Source organism: Furipterus horrens, unplaced genomic scaffold, assembly GCF_987537825.1.
Source record: "Furipterus horrens unplaced genomic scaffold, mFurHor1.1.pri manual_scaffold_3, whole genome shotgun sequence".
Classification (NCBI taxonomy): domain Eukaryota; kingdom Metazoa; phylum Chordata; class Mammalia; order Chiroptera; family Furipteridae; genus Furipterus; species Furipterus horrens.
The window spans coordinates 148,350,754-148,370,897 of record NW_028327173.1 but is presented as its reverse complement, the minus strand read 5'-3'; the positions used below and the strand labels follow the sequence as shown (position 1 = coordinate 148,370,897).

The window sequence follows — 20,144 nt, the reverse complement described above, 5'->3', positions numbered from 1 at the left end:
TATTGCTCTCCAGTTTTCTTATAATATCTTTTTCTGGATTAAGTACCAGGGTAATGATAGTCTCATAGAATAAAACCATTTTATAAAAGCATCTGTGCAGCCCTAGCCGGTGTGGCTCAGTTGGTGGGAGTGTCGTCCCATAAACCAAAAGGTCACAGTCACACGTTCAATTGCTGGTCAGAGCACATGCCTAAGTTGTGGATTCAGTCCGTGGTCGGGGTCATGTATTAGTGGCAACCAATTGATGTTTTTCTCCCTATCTCCCTCTTCATCTCTCTAAAATCAATAAGCATGTCCTAGGGTGAGAATTTTTTAAAAAGCATTTGTGTAGAATGGTTTTTTCCCCCTATGTGTAATGTAGAATTTACCAGTGAAGCCATCTGAACTTGGACTCACTACTGTGGGGTTTTTCACTACAAGTTCCTAAGTATATAGTTAGGCAGTTATTTATTTCTTGACTTTAGTAGCTTTGTGTTTTTTGAAGAATTTGCTCATTTCATCTAAGTTTTTCAATTTTTCGGCATAAGTTGTATATAACATTCCCATATTATCATTTTAATGTCTGCAGTAATATCATTTCTCTTTTCTGATATTAATAATTTGTGTGTTCTCCTTTAATCCTAATTGGTCTGACGATAGATAAAAATATAACTGATCTTCTCTTTACATAGTTAACTTGTAGGTATACATCTCTAACAAAACTCTATCTGGGCTAACAAAGCAGGAACGCCAGATATTTTTCCTTTCTCTCAGTACCCCAAACAGCAGCTAAGCACAGTGTCTTCACACCACAGCAGCAATTTTTTAACGAACAAAAGAGTAAACAGGTGATAAGAGTGAAGGCCAAATTTAAGAAACTACCCATTATACAGTAGGAAAAAAAAATGAAGACCTGGAAGTCAGAAAAGCTTAGGTTAAAATTCTTAGCACTCACTTAATAGCAATGTGACCTTGAGGAAGAAGTTACTTAAACTCTCTAAATACTCAATTAGTACATTTATATTAATAAAACAAAGAAGCCTCCTTATACAGTTGGCAAGATTAAAATGTTAAAAACCCACACAGAGTGTTCTGTGTATAGAATATCAAATAATGTTAGTATCCCTGTTCACATAAATTGATTAATGAGCTATTAATGGCCAAAAATGTTTCAGTCTAATGCAATGACCAAAATTATTAAATATACTAGATTTCATGCATTGAAAACTTTTAATTTGTTAACTACAGAATACATAAATATGAAAAATTCAAACTGTACAAAATGTGTATAACAACGAAAAGCAAGTTTTCCACCATACCCAGTGTCAAAGTTCCCATAAGTAATTATTTTTAACCATTTATGTTTAGTTTTAGTGGTTACTTCAATAATTCTAAGTCAAACACTTTCTCTTCAATTCCATGATTCAGCAATAGCTAAGGACTCAAGTTTACGAAAGAGAAGAGTATCAGCATCCTAAACTCATTACACCTCTAAAATACTGTATGCTATAGCTTTACTTTCATAGTGTTTATATTACTGATTTCTTTTCTATAATTATATTTAATCTTTAGCACTCTGTATATAAATCAATTCTAAAAACTAAAACCCAATCAATTTGCTTATAAAATTATACTGATCCTTTCAGAATCAACTAATGTGAGAAAACAATGAGAGAAGGAAATGTAAATTAATACCATTAAATTTGTTCAAATTGTCCAGATGAAACATACACTTACTTCTTATACTCTAATTGCTCAAAATTTTAGCAAGTTTTATTGATTCACAGTTAGATCATAATTTTCCTATACAAATTTTTTCCTTCCAGTATTTTTAATGAGCTTTTCTTTTCTTACTGATGGGGCAGCATGTACCTTCACCTAACCATAAATCATCTAGGTTCTTAACTGTGTGTGTTATTTCTTAAAATAAAGCTAATGTCTTTTTGAAGACAGCCTTCTCAGCATCTTCTGATTTTCTATTTTCAGCTAAACTGGTTGCACCAGGCTGGCGTGGCTCAGTGGATTGAGTGCCCGCCTGAGAGCCCAAGAGTCGCCGGTTCCTGGTCAGGGCACATGTCTGGGATGCAGGCCAGGTCCCAGTTGGGGGCCTGTGAGAGGCAAATGATTGTTTCTCTCACACATCTATGTTTCTCCCTCTTTCTCCCTCCCTTACGCTCTCTCTAAAGAGTAAATAAAATCTTTTTTAAAAGGGAGGGAGAAAGAGATGGAGAAAAACACTGATCAGTCACCTTTTGCACATACCCCGACCAGGGACCAAACCCACAACCTAGGCATGTGCCCTGATGGGGAATCGAACCAGAGACCATCCACTGCGCATGACAACTTCCAACTGAGACACACCAGCCAGGGCTGAAGTCTTTATTATGTAGTTGTCGTCTTAAGATTTATTTCCCCAACTCTTAGACTGGGTCCACTCCACTAGAAGATATCTCTTGCTTCTTGAATTTCTTTATTTTCTGAAACAGAATCTCAAGAAATTTGCCAGCAGTTTCTAAAAGATCAACTTTCTGCATCACTGTATGCTTTAATATATCTGTATTTTATAAACACCTTGATTTATAATTTGGTTGGTGAAGAATTCTAGGTTGAAAATTCATCCTATCCCCCATCCTGCTCTGATTTTAGAAACAATGATTCAAACATCCATTGTTAACTGGTGACCTCTTTGACAAACTGACACTAAATCCTTTCTAATCAAAGTGGTTCTTCTCTTAAAGAGTTCATGACATCTTCTTTATTCTTAATGCTCTGAAATGTCACAAGGATGTGTCTAAATCGTTTTCATAAAATTACTACCTAGTATTCAGTAGGCCCTTTTAATCCCTATTTCACGCAGTTCAAGTCTGAGATCTTTTTTCTATCATTTCTTTGACTATTTTCTCCTTAATTTCCTTAAACACTCTAAATCAAAAATAATTATTTCCCTATTTGCTACCTATCCTTTTATAAAACATACTAAACTATTTCATCAACTTCTTTCAGTTTTTAATTTTGCCTGTTTTTGGTCTCAGCAACATGTCTGCCTCCTATACCTACCCAACTCCTTGCACTGGGTTGGCCCAATAACTTCATTGATTTGGATATTCAAAGTATGTTGGCTATCTCCCACTATTGGCTTTTAGTGGGGAGAGGCCAGGGTTGCTGCTAAACACCTTCCAATACATAAGACAGCCCTAGAGCAAAGAATTATCTGGCCAAAATGTCAATAGTAACAAAAATATGGCAAAACACTTTTGATACATTCGATCAGTCACAGCACCTTAGCCATATACTGGACAAATCTTTTTTTGTTTCGGTTACATTTTTACCTTTCTTGAAATAATAAAGCATAATACACCAAAAATGTTGCGTATTTTCTCCCATCTTCAATATTAAAATGGCTGCAAAAAAATTCACCAATTTTGATAATTTTTCAATAAATGCACAGATATGACAGCTGTCACAATACAATCTAACAAAACTGTTTCGAATGAAGTTAAGGAGCCATCATGCTCTGCATTTTTTTCTAAAAATGTTAACGAACATTTTGGCCAACCCAATACATAAAAGTCGCAATAAAAATCTCTCTCCTCCTTTCCTCATCCTTCCCTAACAATACAAGAAAACTGATGCCTCCTGCAGCACAGTATGCCAGATTTTTTTAACAATGGCTTATGCCACTGAAAAAACTAAAAAGTACTTTGCTTTGAAACGGAAAAGAGTTGCCCTAAATGCAATATGGGAGTAAACTCAGAAGATATATATAGAACTAAGTAACTCTATTTCATTTTAAACCTTTTAACAGCATTTTTTTTTAATTTTCTACATTACAGGTGACATTTTAAGCCAGTACAAAATGTAATTATTAGTCTCAATAAGTGATGGTATAACTTTCTAGCCATTTGAAGAAAAAAATAATTCCCTACTCTAAATCTCATGTCAAATGAATTCCAGACATATCAACAATTTAATTTAAGCCCATTCATTAACTCAACTAATTTTTCTTAAACCTTGAGATTAGAGAAAGGCTTTCAAAGCAATATTCCAAAGACAGAAACCATAAAACGAGACCACCAGACTTAACTCCCTCTGCTTTTTCCATTTTCAGGGGAAGGAGTGATAGAAGAACGGAAAACTCTGAACTAAATTACAATATAAATTACAAAATTACAAACTGGAAATTATAAAGTTCTTAAAAATGTAGAAAAATACACAGTCACATCAATAAAATTAGCAAAGATTTCAAAAAGGCAATTTACAGGACAACCTGGAATAAATGGATAAATTTCTAGAAACATATAATCTTCTAAGATTGAAAAAAATAAAACAAAATGTGCACAGACCAATAACTACTAATAAAAAATCAGTAATTAAAACATTCCCAACAAACCTAAGACCTGGACCAGATGGCATCACATGGGAATTTTAACAAAAATTCAGTGACGATTCAGGATTTCCAGTAAAGATGGAGGCGTAGGTAGACATGGTCCATCTCCCTTCACAACTAAGAAGGAATATATCTACCTCAAAAACTATAAAAATCAATCAGAAGTTTCAGAAATACAACTGAAGTCAAACTAAGAAGTAAAGAAATACTCAACCAGACAGGTAGGAGGAGTGGAGCCCAGGCAGAGAGGAAGCTGGGTGGCACACTGGGAGCACCCTGGCGGTGATAACAGTGGCGGCTCCGGCGGCACTGGGGTGGCAAGACCGGAGGCAGCGCTGGTGGAACCGCGACAGTGGCACCCGCACCAGCAGCAGCTGCGCAGTGGCTGGGACTGACAGGCGGAATGCACAGTCACATATTTAAAAAGTCAGGAAAGAAACCTGAGGAATTACCACAGCCCCAGACCAGACCTGGCAGCTCTCAGTTCAGCCGCCAGGGGAAAAGAAAGCCTCATTGCTTCTGACTGTGAAAACCAGTGGGGGTTGGGGCAGCAGAGGGAGCTGCTTCCATGTGTTTAGTGGAAATGGGGCGAGTGCTAAGCCAGTGGCATTGTTCCCTGTCAGACGCTTCCCCCACATACAGCACGACAATGTGGGGCAACAGGCCACCACCCCCACACCAAGGCTCTGCCCCTTACAACGTAACAGGTGCGACAGTCCTACCCAAGACGCAGAGGGAAACACAGGAGGCTGTCAAGATGAAAAAACAGAGAAGTGTGGCCCAAAAGACGGAGCAGTTCAAGGTTCCAGTGGGAGAACTAAGTGACAAAGAGATAGCCAACCTAACAGATTCGGAGTTCAAAACACTGATGATAACGATGCTCACAGACTTGACAGACAAGATTAAGTACAATAGGAAAGGAATGAAGGCTATACTAAGTGAAACGAAGGAAAATCCACATGAAACCAGTGGTGAAGGGGAGGAAACCAGGGTTGAAATCAAAGAACTGGAACATAAGGAAGAAATAAACAGTTGACCAGTACAGAAGGAGGAAATAAGAATTGAAAAAAAGAAGGACAGGCTTAGGAACCTCTGGGACAACTTTATGCCAACATCCAAATCATACGGGTGTGCCAGGAGGAGGAGAGGAAGAGCAAGAAATTGAAAAATTATGTGAAAAAATAAAGAAGAAAAAATTTCACAAATTTGGTGAAGGAAATTAACATACAAGTCCAGGAAGCACAGAGTCCCAAACAAGCTAGACCCAAAGAGGACGATACTAAGACACATCATAATTAAAAGCCAAAGGGTCAAGATAAAGAGAAAATCTTAAAAGCAGCAAGAGAAAAAAAGTCACCTACAAAGGAGTTATCATAAGACTATCAGCTGATTTCTCAAAAGAAACTTTGCAGTCAAAAAGGAACTGGCAAGAAGTATTCAGTGATGAAAAGCAAGGACTTACAACCAACATTACTCTATCCAGCAAAGCTATCATTTAGAATGGAAGGGCAGATGAAGTGCTTCCCAGACAATGTAAAGCTAAAGGAGTTCATCATCACCAAGCCATGACTATATGAGATATTAAAAGGACTTATTTTGTAAAAAGAAGAGCCAAACTATGAACATTAAAATGACAACAAACTCACAACTATCAACAACTGAATCTAAAAAATAAAAACAAAACCCAACTAAGCAAACCAGAATAGGAACAGAATCGTAGGTATGGGGATCATATGGAGGATTATCAGCTGGGAGGGGGAAGGGGGAGAAATGGGGAAATGGAGCAGGGATTAAGAAGCATAATTGGTTGGTACAAAATAGAGAGGGGGAAGTTAAAAATAATATAGGAAAGGGTGAAGCCAAAGAACTTATATGCACGACCCATGGACATGAACTAAGGGGGGTGGGATTGCTGGAGGAAAGGGGGGTGCTGGGCAGAGGGGAGCAAAGGGAAAAGAAATTGGGACAATTGTAACAGCAGAATCAATAAAATATACTTAGGAAATTGATGAGTAAATAAATACAGAAGGAAAAAAAGAATGAATTATGTAACTTGGTCTACATAATATTTTATCAAAAGTAATAATATGCTTTTCAAAAGAGTAAAAGAATGCTCTACTCAGGTATGTCCATACTCTCCAACCTTCTGGACTTGTTGCAAATTTCTTCTTTTAGAAAATAAAATGTATTAGTCAACCTGATTGTGGTTATTTCACAACGTAAACATACACCAAATCATCATGGTGTGTACTTTAATCACGTACAACTTTATTTCTCAATCATATCTCAATACCACTTGGGGTGGGAAGGAGATGATGAACTATTCAGATCATCTGTATATTTAGAGCATTGGGAAAAAGGGGAGAAAGACACAGAAAAAGAGATGAAGTTTCAAAGACATTCTGAAAGTCCACATAAGAGAATTCAAATTTCAAATTTAGCAACAACAACAACAACAACAAAAAACCCTAAACCCATCTTCAAAAGAAAATTTCCATTGAAAAAAGTAGTGGGCTGGGCACACCTGCCATACAGGAAGAGCATTAAGGATAGTAAAAATTTCATAAAATTCTTATTACATCATAGATCAGAACTGAAGTAAGAAATAGTATTCCTATTTCAAACAAGTTTTCAAATAACCATAATTTTCTAAAAAATAAAACTACACTCTGTTTTAAGTCTCAATTAATACTCACTGTACTCCAGCTTTTTTCTCTTCTTTTTCTCTTTCAATTGTTCTTCCTCCTCCCTCACTCTCTCTTCTTCTTCTCTTTGCTCATCTCCCAAAGTATCATAACATACTGCATCACGATGAGCAGCCTTCCTCTGGAAATGCTTAGTTTTGGATCCCCCTTTAACAAGCACAACTTTTCTTTTCAAACAAGTGCAGCCAAACATGCAGTCTGGTCTGCGGCAGTGAGCAGGCTGGCGCTTCTCCAAAGCTAGACTGGAACATATGCAACCCAATCGACAGAAGTCATTGTTGCATGGAGGGGCTCGTTTCCTTATGATTGTATGGATGGGTTTAGTTTTGAGAGATGCCTAAAGTGAAAACATAAAAGTGTAAATCTACTAAATCATCCCCTAACACCACCAACAACCTAGTCATATGTTGGTCTGCCTTCTATTCTGATCCTGAGCACTCAGTAGTAACAGCACAAGATTAAGGCAGATTCAAACAACAGACATGAATATAAAGAACCAGGACTCTTAGCAATTTCCCATTCTACTGCATAGGACAGGCAAGCAAGAGAATATTTTAATTATGAGCCAAAATATCAACAAAGATATTTCTATCTCAATAGAAATCACACATAATGTTCTACGGTAGAGGTTGGCAACTTAAAGCCCAAGGACCAAATGCAGCCTGTTTCATAAATAGTTTCACTGGAACACAACCAGGCTCATTTCTCATTTCTATGGCATTACAACAGCAGGGCTGAGAAACTACAACAGTGTGCATGGCCCACAAAACCTAAAATATTTACAGCACTTTACAGAAACAGTTTTTGCCGATCCCTGCTCTATGGTAATTAATAAAAAATGAATAACAGCATACATGCACAAAAGTCTTTAGGAATAATTATAAAGGACACTGTATATATGTAGTCCCAACATCTCGTGATTTTCAGCTTTAGAATGTTGTCACACAATTTAGAAATGGGAGATTAAGATACAGAAATTTCATCACAAGAAAATTATCATTTTGTTGTGTCACTGCACATCACTAGAGGCTGCTAAGGTAGGTGAAGCAATAATAAATGAAAATTCTTAATAGAAAATTTTAAAAGACAGAAGCTTTTTTCCATAGGTTTATAATTTTTTGGATTTGGGGGTATTTAGTTCCTTTTAAGCAGAACTTTAAAAGTTGTTTTAACAAGATCAGCAAATGTACTTGCCCACATTATTAGAGAGCAAAATTAAGAGACCTTCAGAATGGTAAGCTGCCTTTTTACAGAACAGGAATATTACTCAAAAACACAAATGTACTGCTTCCCTCTGCAGCAGAAGGAATCTACACTTCAGTATCTCGTTGATAAAGAAGAACAAATGTGGAAGACATCTTCTTAGTTGTCACTAAGGTAACTAAATGCCCAATTCGCTTGCCAAAAATCCCCATGCTCCTTTTCCCTCACTAACCTAAATCTTTCTACCCAAGAATATGCTTCTGGAAAACAACAGATACTTACTTGAGCCGTAAGCAGAGTTGTTAAAGATACATCTGCTCGTTCCTCAGTGATATAGGTCCTGGGTTTTCCTTCCCAAAGTGCACAATCTTCCAGGTCCATTAGCTTCACTTGAGATTTAGATAAGCCTGGAGGGCGAGTCCCCTGTTGCTGCTGCTGCAGCTGCTGCTGCGGCTGCTGCTGCTGCTGTTGATGTGCCTGCCGCAAACTAATTTGCTTTGGGAATGTATTTTCATCTAAAGTTTGCACAAAAAGGCTATTCACCTGATTTTCTGAGGTGGTGCTAGAAGAATTCTTGGTAACCTTATCTCCTGGAACAATATGAGTGTGTTTCTGCTTTGGTGAAACAGGGTATGGTAAAATGGATTTATAAGACGATTTAGTTCGGCCACTGAAAGTTGCCTGTTTGTTTTGAGACTTTGCCTTTCGAGAGGCAGGGGGTACAGAATGAGGCTTCAAAGAGTAAGAGGTAGAAGGGGAAATGGTAGATTGCTTCTTTAGTACACTATCAAGTGTTCGTACATAGCTGGTACTCTTAGTGGGAAGCTGGTATACCACAGGAGATGTGGGAGCATTAGAAGAGAAACCGATGCTTGTTTCCATCAGCTTGCCTTCATTTTCCAAGTACTCATCTAGCTTGTCACTGCAGAAAGCAGAACGGTTTTTCAGTGGACCTTCTGAATTTCCGCCTGGAAATAAGGAGACACAGATTCTTTTTTAAAATCTAGGGCAGATCTTCAGATCTCTTAAAAGATACACTAAAAAGGCCAGGATTCCCCTCCTCAAAAGAAAAATATAAAACTAAGTAATGAGATTAAATATCATATGCTAATTATATTAAAATTAACTCCCTAAAATTATCTCATTACATATATTTAGCAATAGTTTTTGAGAAGTGCTAACAACAACAGTTAATTAACACTAAGGTAAGAGTCTTTAAACTTGGGACAATTTATGACCTTAGTATGGAAACCATACTTCAGTGAAAACATAAGAGGAAAAAAGAAAAAGAAAAAAAAAAAAAATTAAATCAGACCTCAATAGAATGCCAAGAGATTTTTAAATTATTTTTTATTTCATTAAAATTTATTGAGGCAACATTGGTTAATAGGATCATATAGGTTTCAAGTATAATTTCTATGACACATGATCTGTACACTGCATTGTGTACCCACCACTCAAAGTCAAATCATCTTCTGTCACAATATATTTGGCGCCCTTTACCACCCAACACCTGCCAAGATACTACTTTAAGAGATTGCAGTACCTGGATTACGATATAAAATGCAAGGGAAGAGGTAAGGCTCAAAGAAAGAAGTATAAGATTTTGTTCTTAAAGAATGAAAAAGCAAGTTTAGTAAAGAGACACTATTATAATACTGTATGAAGATTCAAAAATGAGAAAAACTATTATGGACAAATAATAAAATTTTCTGGTTAGAGTGTATCATGCCAAAAAGTATAGTGGAAATGGAAATATACTGAGAAAGGAAAACCAGTAGAATACAGTCAAAATGCTTGGATGAGAAGTTTGCTTTGAAGTATAATGCTATCAGGAATCACTTTACACTACGAAGTATACAGTTCTGAAATAAATGCTTGAGAATGATGTTTTTTATAACCATAGGAATGACAGAAAGAAAGAGCAGTTTTTAAAAGCTGCAGGGATAATTTAAGCCTGACACGGTTAGGGACTGAACCCCAGGACCAGGGCTATGGGAACACAAGGAATAAATATAAGCAAGATAATTATTTTCAGTTTATTTAAAAAACACGAAGAGATGAAGAAAAACAACCAAGACTTACTTTTAACAAAGGCTATAGTCACATGTTTCAGAAAATATAATTTTTTTTTAAAAAAGCTGATTTACCTTCATTTCTAGATGCAGAAGCACCATGAAACTTTCCCCTCCAACCCTTGATCTTGGTGAAGTCATTGGTCTTTCCTGTTCTAGAAACAAAGGAAAATCCAGCATCTATAAAAGAAAAAGTAAAATAGATGACCAAAATCCTAGCCAGTCAATATTTAACATCTAATTAATTTCTAAAACTTTGTCTGAAATGTATAAATCATTAAGACTATACCACTAGGTAAAAGATCTACTTTAGCTATCTTAAATGTACTTTGTCTCCAACAAAGATAGCTTTTTATTTATATCACAAATTTGTTTTGGACTTCATAAATGCTATGCACTCACCAGGAGAGGCAGGGTTGGTTCCTGTAAGGTTCCAGAAAGGAAAGCTAGTGGCTGGAGGCAAAGGCAGCTGTACTCCCAGGTATTTAAGATCAATGCTCATTGTTGGATCCACTGAATTCAATTTTAAGCCCACTACAAGAAAAAAGGACCACAAATCATATTGGTTTTCTTTCTTTTTTTTTTTTTTAACCTTTGGTTGGGAGGAGGTAGACAGTGGAGGGTAAAATACTAAAATAAGAATTGTAAATGGCAGAGAGACTTTAAGGTGACCCAATGATCCTCACCTCCTGGTATTACATATTCACGTAACCATGCTCCTTCCCTGACTGTGGGCAGGGCATATTTCTTTCTTTCTAAGAAATGGAATGTGGCACAAGGGATGGGATATACATGATTTATATGTATGTAACAGTGTAAGAATAAATGTATCACGCATCTTGCTAGAGCTGCAAGGATATAAATTCTGCCAACAACCCAAGGGAAACTGGAAACATCCCTATTCAGTCAACCTTCTAATGAGGAACTAGGCCTCACATTTTGATAACCTTGTGAGACCCTAACTAAGCTAAGTACCCTGGTTAAGTCATGCCCAGACTTGTGACTCACTAAAACTGTGAGACAATAAATGTATTGTTTTAAGATGCTAAGTTTGTAGTAACTTGTTAAGCAACAATAGATAACTAATACATAAACATATTAGAATTCAGATCTTCTGTGCTTATAACCTTTTGTGTTCCAGAGACTTTCTAGGACCTCTAAAATAAACTTACCCTGGATTGAGGTTATGCCCTTCTTATTGCTACTAATTCTCCAGTTATTATTAATGATATTAATGGTTAATTGGGTGTAAAAATAGCATGACTTATTTGTAGGTTAAGAGGCAATTTTTGGGGAAAGTATTTACATAACTTTTTTTGCTTAACAATTTACATCTGAGATTTGTCTATGTTGACAGATTTTTCTTTCAATGACTTATTTTCACTGCTATACACTATTCCAAATTATAAATATATTTCTTTATTCACCATTCTTCTACTGATAAGAATAGTTTCCTATTTTTAACTATAAGCAAAGCTGCAGTATAATTGTACACCTACAGGAATGTGCACCACACATGTGATCACATGTAAGAGCTTTCTCTAATGTATTTAGCTTTTCCTTATAGCACTTACCTAGAAGAGGAAATGCTATGTAAGAGGGTATGTTCACCTTTCAACTGTATTGAATGTTGTGTTTGACATATTTGTGGCTGCCCAAAATATATGAACACCCTTCCTTCCTACAGAGCTGTTACTTTTCCCCAGGATAACACCCACCTCTTTAAGGCAGGGGTTAGAAAAACTCACTTTCCAACTTCTCTTGCAGTCTATGTGCAAACACGAGACATGGATTTTGCTAATTAGATGCATCCATTAAAGACTTCAAGTTAGAAGAGTGCACAGTGAGGAAAGGAATACTGTGTAGAATTATGCAAATAAGGGTGACAGTTTTGGCCAAAGTAACTTTCACGGGTAAAATTAACCAAGGTCCGAGCTACAGTATGCTGTGTTTTAGTGTCCACATTGACATTGGTGGTGACTGTCCAATGTTGTGTAACTGCTTGTTAGGGCAGTCTGGGAATATAATTCGGGCATTTTTCCTGACTTCATTCTCCTACAGTCTGTTTCTCTGGCCTTTTAGGAGATTCTGTAAGTCATCTGATATTCTTAATAAATTCATATTATATTTCATTTGTTGAGTGGATACTGATGTTTGCAAGTAAGAATTCTAACTGAAAGTTATTCTGAACTCTTCTTATGTGGGGGTATATAAGGAAATGATAACTATGTAACACACTGGAACAAACATGAGGCATCTAATGGCTGGGACAACCAGTTCTAGTTACTAATTTCTGTTGGTCTTGCCTGGCCACACTGAGATCGCAACTCAAGAGCATCCCCCTCCCCCCTCCCCGCTGGCCTCCCCCGAATATGTTCCCCATACCTATAATTCTTTTCCCACTCTCGTTGCCTACTTAGTTTGCCTCTGTTTCGGTTTCCCTTGCTTCTGTTGTTGGTTGTTGTGATACAGTTTTCATTTTAATGTTCATAGTTTTGATCCTCTTTCTCCTAAACAAGTCCCTTTAACATTTCATATAACAGTGGTTTGGATCTAATGAACTCTTTCAGTTTTACTTTGTCCTGGAAGCACTTTCTCTGCCCTTCTATTCTGAATGATGGCTTCGCTGGATAGAGTAATCGTGGCTGTAGGTTTTTGCTTTTCATTACTTAGAATATTTCTTGCCAGTCCCTTCTTGCCTGCAGAGTTTCTTTTGAGAAATCAGCTGGTAGTTTTATTGGGACCCCTTTGTACGTAACTCTCTTCTTCTCTCTCACTGCTTTTAAGATTCTCTCTTCATCCTTAATTTTTGACATTTTGATTATAATGTGTCTTGGTGTGGTTATCCCTGGGTCCAGTTGTTTTGGAACTCTCTGTGCTTCCTGGACCTGTAAGTCTATTTCCTTCCCCAAGTTAGGGAAGTTCTGCTTCATTATTTTTTCACATAATTTTTCCATTTCTAGTTCTTCTTCACCTTCTGGAAACCTATGATTCAGATGTTGGCCCGCTTATAGCTGCCCCATAGGTTTCTGAACCTCTCGTCATTTTCCTCACTTTTCGTTTCCTCTTTCTGCACTGGTTGACTGTTTTGTTCCTTCCCTATGTTCTGATCTGTTGATTTGATCCCTGGTTTTCTTGCCCTCACCAATAGTTTCGTATGTGTTTTCATTCATTTCAGCAGGACTATCCTTCCTTCCTTCCCTGTCTTGTTTAAGATCTACTGTTAGGTCTGTAAGCATTCTTATAACCAAAGCTCTCAACTGTGCCTCAGCAAGACTTCCTATCTGCTGCTTCGTTAGATTAGATATTTGCTGTCTGGTCAGCTGCGTCACCGGGATCTCTATCATGATCTGTGCCATCCTGACAGTTTTGTGTTTACCTCTGCTTCCTAGGTGAGGCTGTCACACCTCCTACGCTATAGGAGGTGGAGCCCCATGCACTCGTCACAACCGGGCAACCATTCTCACCACACGCTGTGGTGTTTTCTGTGGTGGTGGGGGTCCAAGATGGATTCTTGCCTTTCACTCTCCACTGAAAGACTGGGAGCCTTGTCCTCTGATCCCACCCCCTCAGGCCCTCACAGTCTGAGGCAATGTGGGTCTTGGAATCGCAAGCTGACGGGTCTGGTCTGCAGCCAGGGTGCTCCCCAGATGCTTCTCACCTCCCCTTACCACCGTCCCTCCACCGCTGTAGCTGCCGCCTCTGCTCCAGCTTTGCCCCTCCTACCCGTCTGGACGAGCACCACTTTTTTATAACTTCATACTTTGGACTTCCATGTAGGTTTATTTTCTGGAACTTCTGGTTATTTCTGGTTTTGCAGTAGTTGTATTCCTTCTTAGTTGTGGAGGGAGACGGAGCGTGTCAGTCTAGGCCTCCATCTTGGCTGAAAGTCCTATATCTTACTGTTTTTAAATTTGCATTTTTCTATTACTAATGACAATCTTCTAATTTAGATTTCCTCATTTGTGAATGACTGGCTTCATACTACTGACCAGGAAAGTATTTATCCTAAATTTTTAACATAATTGTTCTATTTCTCTTTCCCTTCCCCTCTCTCTGAAAATAAATTTAAAAAATTTTTTAATCTTTCAACCAATTGATGTTTCTCTCACACATCGGTGTTTCTTTGCCTCTCTTCCCCTCTCTAAATATAAATAAAAATAAATCTTGAAAAAATGTTAACATAATTGAAGCCAAAAGGAGTTCGAAGTATTAAATATCGTAGTAATAACCAAAAAGACACAGGCACAGCCCTGGCTGGTGTGGCTTGGTGGGTTGAGCATCATACCCTAAACCAAAGGTCACTGGTCCAATTCCCAGTCAGGGCACATGCCTGGGTTGTAGGCCAGGAACCCAGGTAGGGATGTGTGAGAGGCAACCAATCCATGTTTCTCTCCCTCTCTTTCTCCCTCAGTCCCCTCTCTCTAAAATTAAATACACATTTTTTGAAAGAAAATTTTAAATGAACATCAAGGGTACAGGTTTCCAATAAAAAGCTTACACTGTGCTAGCTGCCTAAAAGGTAAAAGACATTAGGTAAATTATAAGCTACAAATTCTTATCACTAATTTGTGTATACTCCACACAGAACTTATCTGTCAAAAGATAGTTATTCTGTTTTTGTTTCCAATTTTAGTTCTTTAAAATAAATTTTATCATTGTTATTTTATTTCATCACATGATATGATTAAAATTAACTATAATTTCCTCATGTTTCCAATTAACTGGGGAGAAAATAAGATTATGGTTCGAAACAACTGGTTTCTAATGTAGTCTTTAGGCTAAATTTCTATTAACTTTAGGTTCCTCCTCAGTAAAATAAGTATCAATCCACCATACTGAGTTTTATGTTTTAAGAATTTTACCGCATGTTCTCTGTGAAATACTCTGTAATACAGATGGTGATAGAGATAAAGGACAGTTCCTAGACTTCAAAGAGCTTTTTTGTGATGTTGTTCCGGCTGACACATTAGTATTGGGTTGCCCAAAAAGTCTGTTTTGTTTTTTTCCATAAAAGATATATTTTTCATTTTCACCAATAACTTTACTGATTTGGATACTTTGAGTATTTCTGCTATCTCCATGTGCTATAATGTTGACTGTTCTCAATTAATGTCTCCATTTGATCCCTATCAACTTTAACTGGGCTACACGACCATGGAACATCACCCAGTGAGAAATCTCCAGCACAAATCTTCGCAAACCACTTCTGACACATTCAATCAGTCACAGCACCTTCTCCATACACTGCACAAATCTTTTGCATTTTGGTAGCATTTTTACCTTTCTTGAAATAATACAGACTATGCCAAAAATGTTGCATATTTTCTTTCATCTTCAAAAAAATTTACCAATTTCAATATGTATTTTTTTTAAATGCACACTGATATGACAGCTGTCACAATACAATCGAACATAATTGTTCTGAATAACATTAAAGACAACTAAGTGCTACTAGAGCCATCTTACGGAAAAAAACAAACTTTTTGGCCAACCCAATAGTTACAATAGAGTAAATAAGTCCTATGAGATGTAAACAAAAATAAATGACACTTGAAACCTCAAGAGAATCTGGTAAAACTTTTCACAGGGTGTAATTTATAAATTAGAATAAGTAGGAATTAACCAGGAAAGTTGGAGAGAGCAGAGTGGAACCTGAAAGCAAGATCCTACAGAAATTCATGTGAGAACTGAATCCTAAATAAGAATAAAATAAAATATTGTACTATAGTGCTTTCAGAAGAAAAACATATTATCACTGACAAAAACTACCCAAACAGCCCTGGCTGGTGTGGCTCGATGGACTGAGTGTAGGTTCATAGGTCTATGAACCTTAATGACTTGTGGTCAGGACACATGCCTGGGTTGTGGGCCAGGTCTCCAGTTGGGGGCATGGAAGATGCAACCATTTGATGTTTCTCTCCCTCCTCTCTTTATCCCTCCCTCCCATCTCTCTAAAAATAAAATCTTTTCTTAAAAAAAGAAAAATAAAGTAAAATTAAAAATGAACTACCAAAACAGATGACCACAGAAAAGGTAGAAAGTTGTTTAAAATGTACCCAAACAACCAAGTTGATATACGTGCAAAATCTAGACCCATACAATAAATTCAGAGATTATTTTTCCTACATATTTTCTATTTTGTATTTACTTGTATTTTGAACTGCCACATTCCCCCAAAAGTGATAAGGCCTTAAAACAACAAAAGACCCAATTTATTTTAAATGTACATTTTTAAGCCCTCATAGTAGAGCTTAATATCACATAAACACTGTTCAAAGTAATTCCCAATTTAGTTTACTGAAGCTATCCTAAAATGTTTGACATGCAAAAATTTCTTTCCCCGAGTAACAGATACTGAAACCTAGATTTAGCTGGTTTCATAAGTAACCTTGGCCTACAGAAAATAAGAGTTAAATAATTCATAGAAAGCATACCCCCCCCAAAATAAAATCCTTTCCACATACGACAGTTTAAACAAAATCATACTTATAAATGCTTTTTCCTTTTTACCACATTAGGAGATTCTTAAGGACATATTATCATACCACTGCAAAAAAGACCCATAAAGATAGAACTAAAAAAAATCTTCAGATTCAGTCAGCGAAGTCCTGGCTGGGTGGTTAAGTTGGAACATCATCCCATGCACTAAAAGGTTGCAGGTTCGATTCCCAATCAGAACACATGCCTAGGATGATGGCTGGATCCTCGGTCAGAGAGTACGGGAGGCAACCTATCCATGTTTCTCTTTTTCTTTCTCTCTCCCTCCTCTCTGCCCCTCTTCCTCTCTAAAAATCAATAAACATATCCTCGGGTGAGGATATAAAAATAAATTTAAAAAAGGAAGAGTCAGAGCTCCAGAAAGACTGTTATAATGGAATTTAACATTAAAATTGATGAGTTTATATTGATATAAATAAATGAATAAATAAACAAATAGAGGAGAAAAGACAAATCTCTGGTGCAGAAGAATTTCAAATAATTTATGCAGATACTCCAACCCCAAGAAAGTGAAGTATAACTCCGTATTCATTAAGTTTGGGCTACACAGTGACTTCCTTCCAAAGAGTACAGCATTGAAAGGTCAGTGACAAATCATACAGCCTTGATATAACAGGATGGAAATGGCACTTTATCTCTGTGATCTTCCCCCAACAAATATATAACCCTAATCTAATCATTAAACACCAGACAAATCCCAACTGAGGAACATTCTACAAAATAACTGACCAGTACTCCTCAAAATTGTCAAGGTCATTAAAAACTAAATCTGAGAACCTTTCTCAGCCAATAGGATCCTAAAGAGACATGACTACTAAATGTAATGTGATTTCCTACATGGGATCATAGAATAGAAAAAGTTAACTCATAAAATCTGAATAAAGTATCAACTTTAGTTAATAATAATATATCAATACTAGTTCACTAATTGCAACAAATATACTACACTAATGTTAGATGTCAATAATAGAAGAAACTATGTGGAGTACATGGGAAGTCTCTGTACTATGGTCACAATTTTGGAAGACTAGCAGGCTTCTGCTCAAGGGTTTGTCCCCTCTAGAAGAATTCTTCCCCAAAGAATAACCCTGCCACCCTCTGCCAGGTCCGCCCATCCTAAGCTTGCCCCCGGAGTTTCTGCTCCTATCCAAAATCTATCCAAATTACCATCCTTTGTGAAAAACAAGCAGCTGCAGCATGATCATCCAGGAAGAGAGCCTAAATGATAACTTTATAAATCAACCTTTTGTTTGTTAGCACATAATGGTTAGACTCTTATTTAAATGATCTGCTATATAATAAAATCAGCTAGACAGTCCTTAAAAAAAGAAAATTAACTAAGTCAAAATTCAATAAACTACTCCAAGAAGTACACCTTAAAACAAAGATATAAAAACTAAAACATGGCTTACAATCTTTTACATACAGTACAAATGGAAAAATCAGTAGTTACTACAATAGTAATAAGTGTAACAGATTTCACTATTTTAAAAAAAGGGGGATTAAACAACAAAATCAAGGCCAAAATAATCTATTATAACAAAACAGAGACAATAATGAAAAATGTCAATTAAGTCCCAAGCAATATATAAAATGTCTATAGCCACAAAATAAGAAAAAATCATTCTTCTTTTTACACATGTAAATACATTACTAAGTATACGAGAATAAGTCAGATGCCCTCCCCCCCAAAAAGCCATAAAAACAAAACCAACCAAATTTAAAAGATGAGAAATGGAGACAAAATACTATAAGAAAGAAAAAACACCACTTTCTGATAATGATACATTTTTTAATGCATAAGGTATTATGCATCATTAGAACAGGGTTTCTCTTAGGGTAAAAGACCTAGACGGGGGGAAATCATGGAGGAAGAGGAAAATGCAAGCTGAGAGAGGCACTGAAAGAAATAAAATCAATAAATAACCTATGGACATGTACAACGAGGTGGGGATTGATTGTGGAAGAAGGGGTGAGCTGGGTGAGGGGGGGAGAAATGGGGGGGAAAGTGGGACAACTGTAATAGAAAAACAATAAATAAATCAAAAAAATTTTTAAAAGAAATAAAATCAAGGATGGAGGGAAAGAAGATAAAGCAGAAAAGGGAGGAAGGAGAAACAGGAAGGGGTAAGAGGGGAAAGAAAGTGGAAGGAGAGAAGAGAACAAAATTAAAAACTAGACTGTATATTTTTTAGAGAATATTACCTTCTTGAAGACCAGGATGTATCACCTGCTTATGCCGCAAGGCCTTCAAATCTTCTATTAATTCCTTTTCCAACTGGGAAATTCTTGCTCTGCAACCTACTCAGAAAACAATAAGGAAGTAGGCTAGCATGTACTACAGAAAAATGAACATTGCATCTTTCACCTCTAGAGCCAAATCCCAAATATATCTGTTTTTATATCATTATATAATACCTGAGTCATTTGTAGTTGATGCCTGAAGACTAGAAGGTTCTTCTGTTGTCCCATCAACTGCATGAATGTCTAGAGCTTCCTATATTTAAAAGAAAAAGTGTATCTCATATCACTTCTAAAAGTTTAAAAGTAAACAAGAAGTATTTTTTCTTTTTGGTACTTTTTGATATTTTCTAAATGTTCTACATTAACATCACTAATAATAAGGAAACAAAGAAAGCAAAAAAAATCTGATATACTCAGCAAACTGATATACAACTACATTTATGTCTATTTGCATAATCACTCAGCAATTAACTAGGAAGAGAGGAAAGACCAGATAAAAAGAATTAAACCTCAGTGTAGTCAATTTAGAACTATAGACTTGGCCTCTATAGAAATCTAAACAAAAAATAATCTAGTTAAAGAGGTAGAATAAAATATAATAAAACAATCGATGTGTAAGACAGTATAATTAATAAGACTATTCATATTTGCTGATAAAAATCAGGGGATGAGGTGTCCCAAACAAGTTAGTAAACTTCATATACAAAGAAATGGAATTTATAAAAAATAATTATTCATTATTACATGTTTAAACTTCAGTCATCTTCAAAGTACTCTCAATTTCATACAATACACCTATTGAGACTTTCTTTTACTGCTCAGAACAGTTTCTGAACACGTCAATTTTGATACCTTTTAGTGCCCGCCATTTTTTGTTTCACCTATTCCATAACAGCAAAACGTTTCCCTCTGAGGAACTTCCTCATCCAGGGAAACAAAAGTTGTTTGGGGTGAGGTCAAGTGAATAGGGAGAGGCATGGAAATCATGTCATTTTTCAGTCAAAAACTGCTGAACACTAATCAACATGGTGTAGGCAGGTGCACTTGCAA

At 36.5% G+C, this 20,144-nt stretch overlaps 1 protein-coding gene across 3 annotated transcripts in view; it reads right to left on the bottom strand.

Annotated features, from left to right (window-relative positions):
- MGA (MAX dimerization protein MGA) overlaps nt 1–20,144 on the bottom strand; it is a 97,513-nt gene that overhangs the window by 55,691 nt on the left and 21,678 nt on the right. For all 3 annotated transcript variants that reach the window (XM_090270451.1, XM_090270449.1, XM_090270450.1), the window contains exons 3-8: nt 19,269–19,347; nt 19,056–19,151; nt 10,752–10,883; nt 10,425–10,529; nt 8,557–9,242; nt 7,063–7,408 (exon numbers count right to left, since the gene is read on the bottom strand). In XM_090270451.1, the coding sequence (XP_090126577.1) occupies nt 7,063–7,408; nt 8,557–9,242; nt 10,425–10,529; nt 10,752–10,883; nt 19,056–19,151; nt 19,269–19,347 (1,444 nt within the window). The remainder of the gene's footprint in view (nt 1–7,062; nt 7,409–8,556; nt 9,243–10,424; nt 10,530–10,751; nt 10,884–19,055; nt 19,152–19,268; nt 19,348–20,144) is intronic.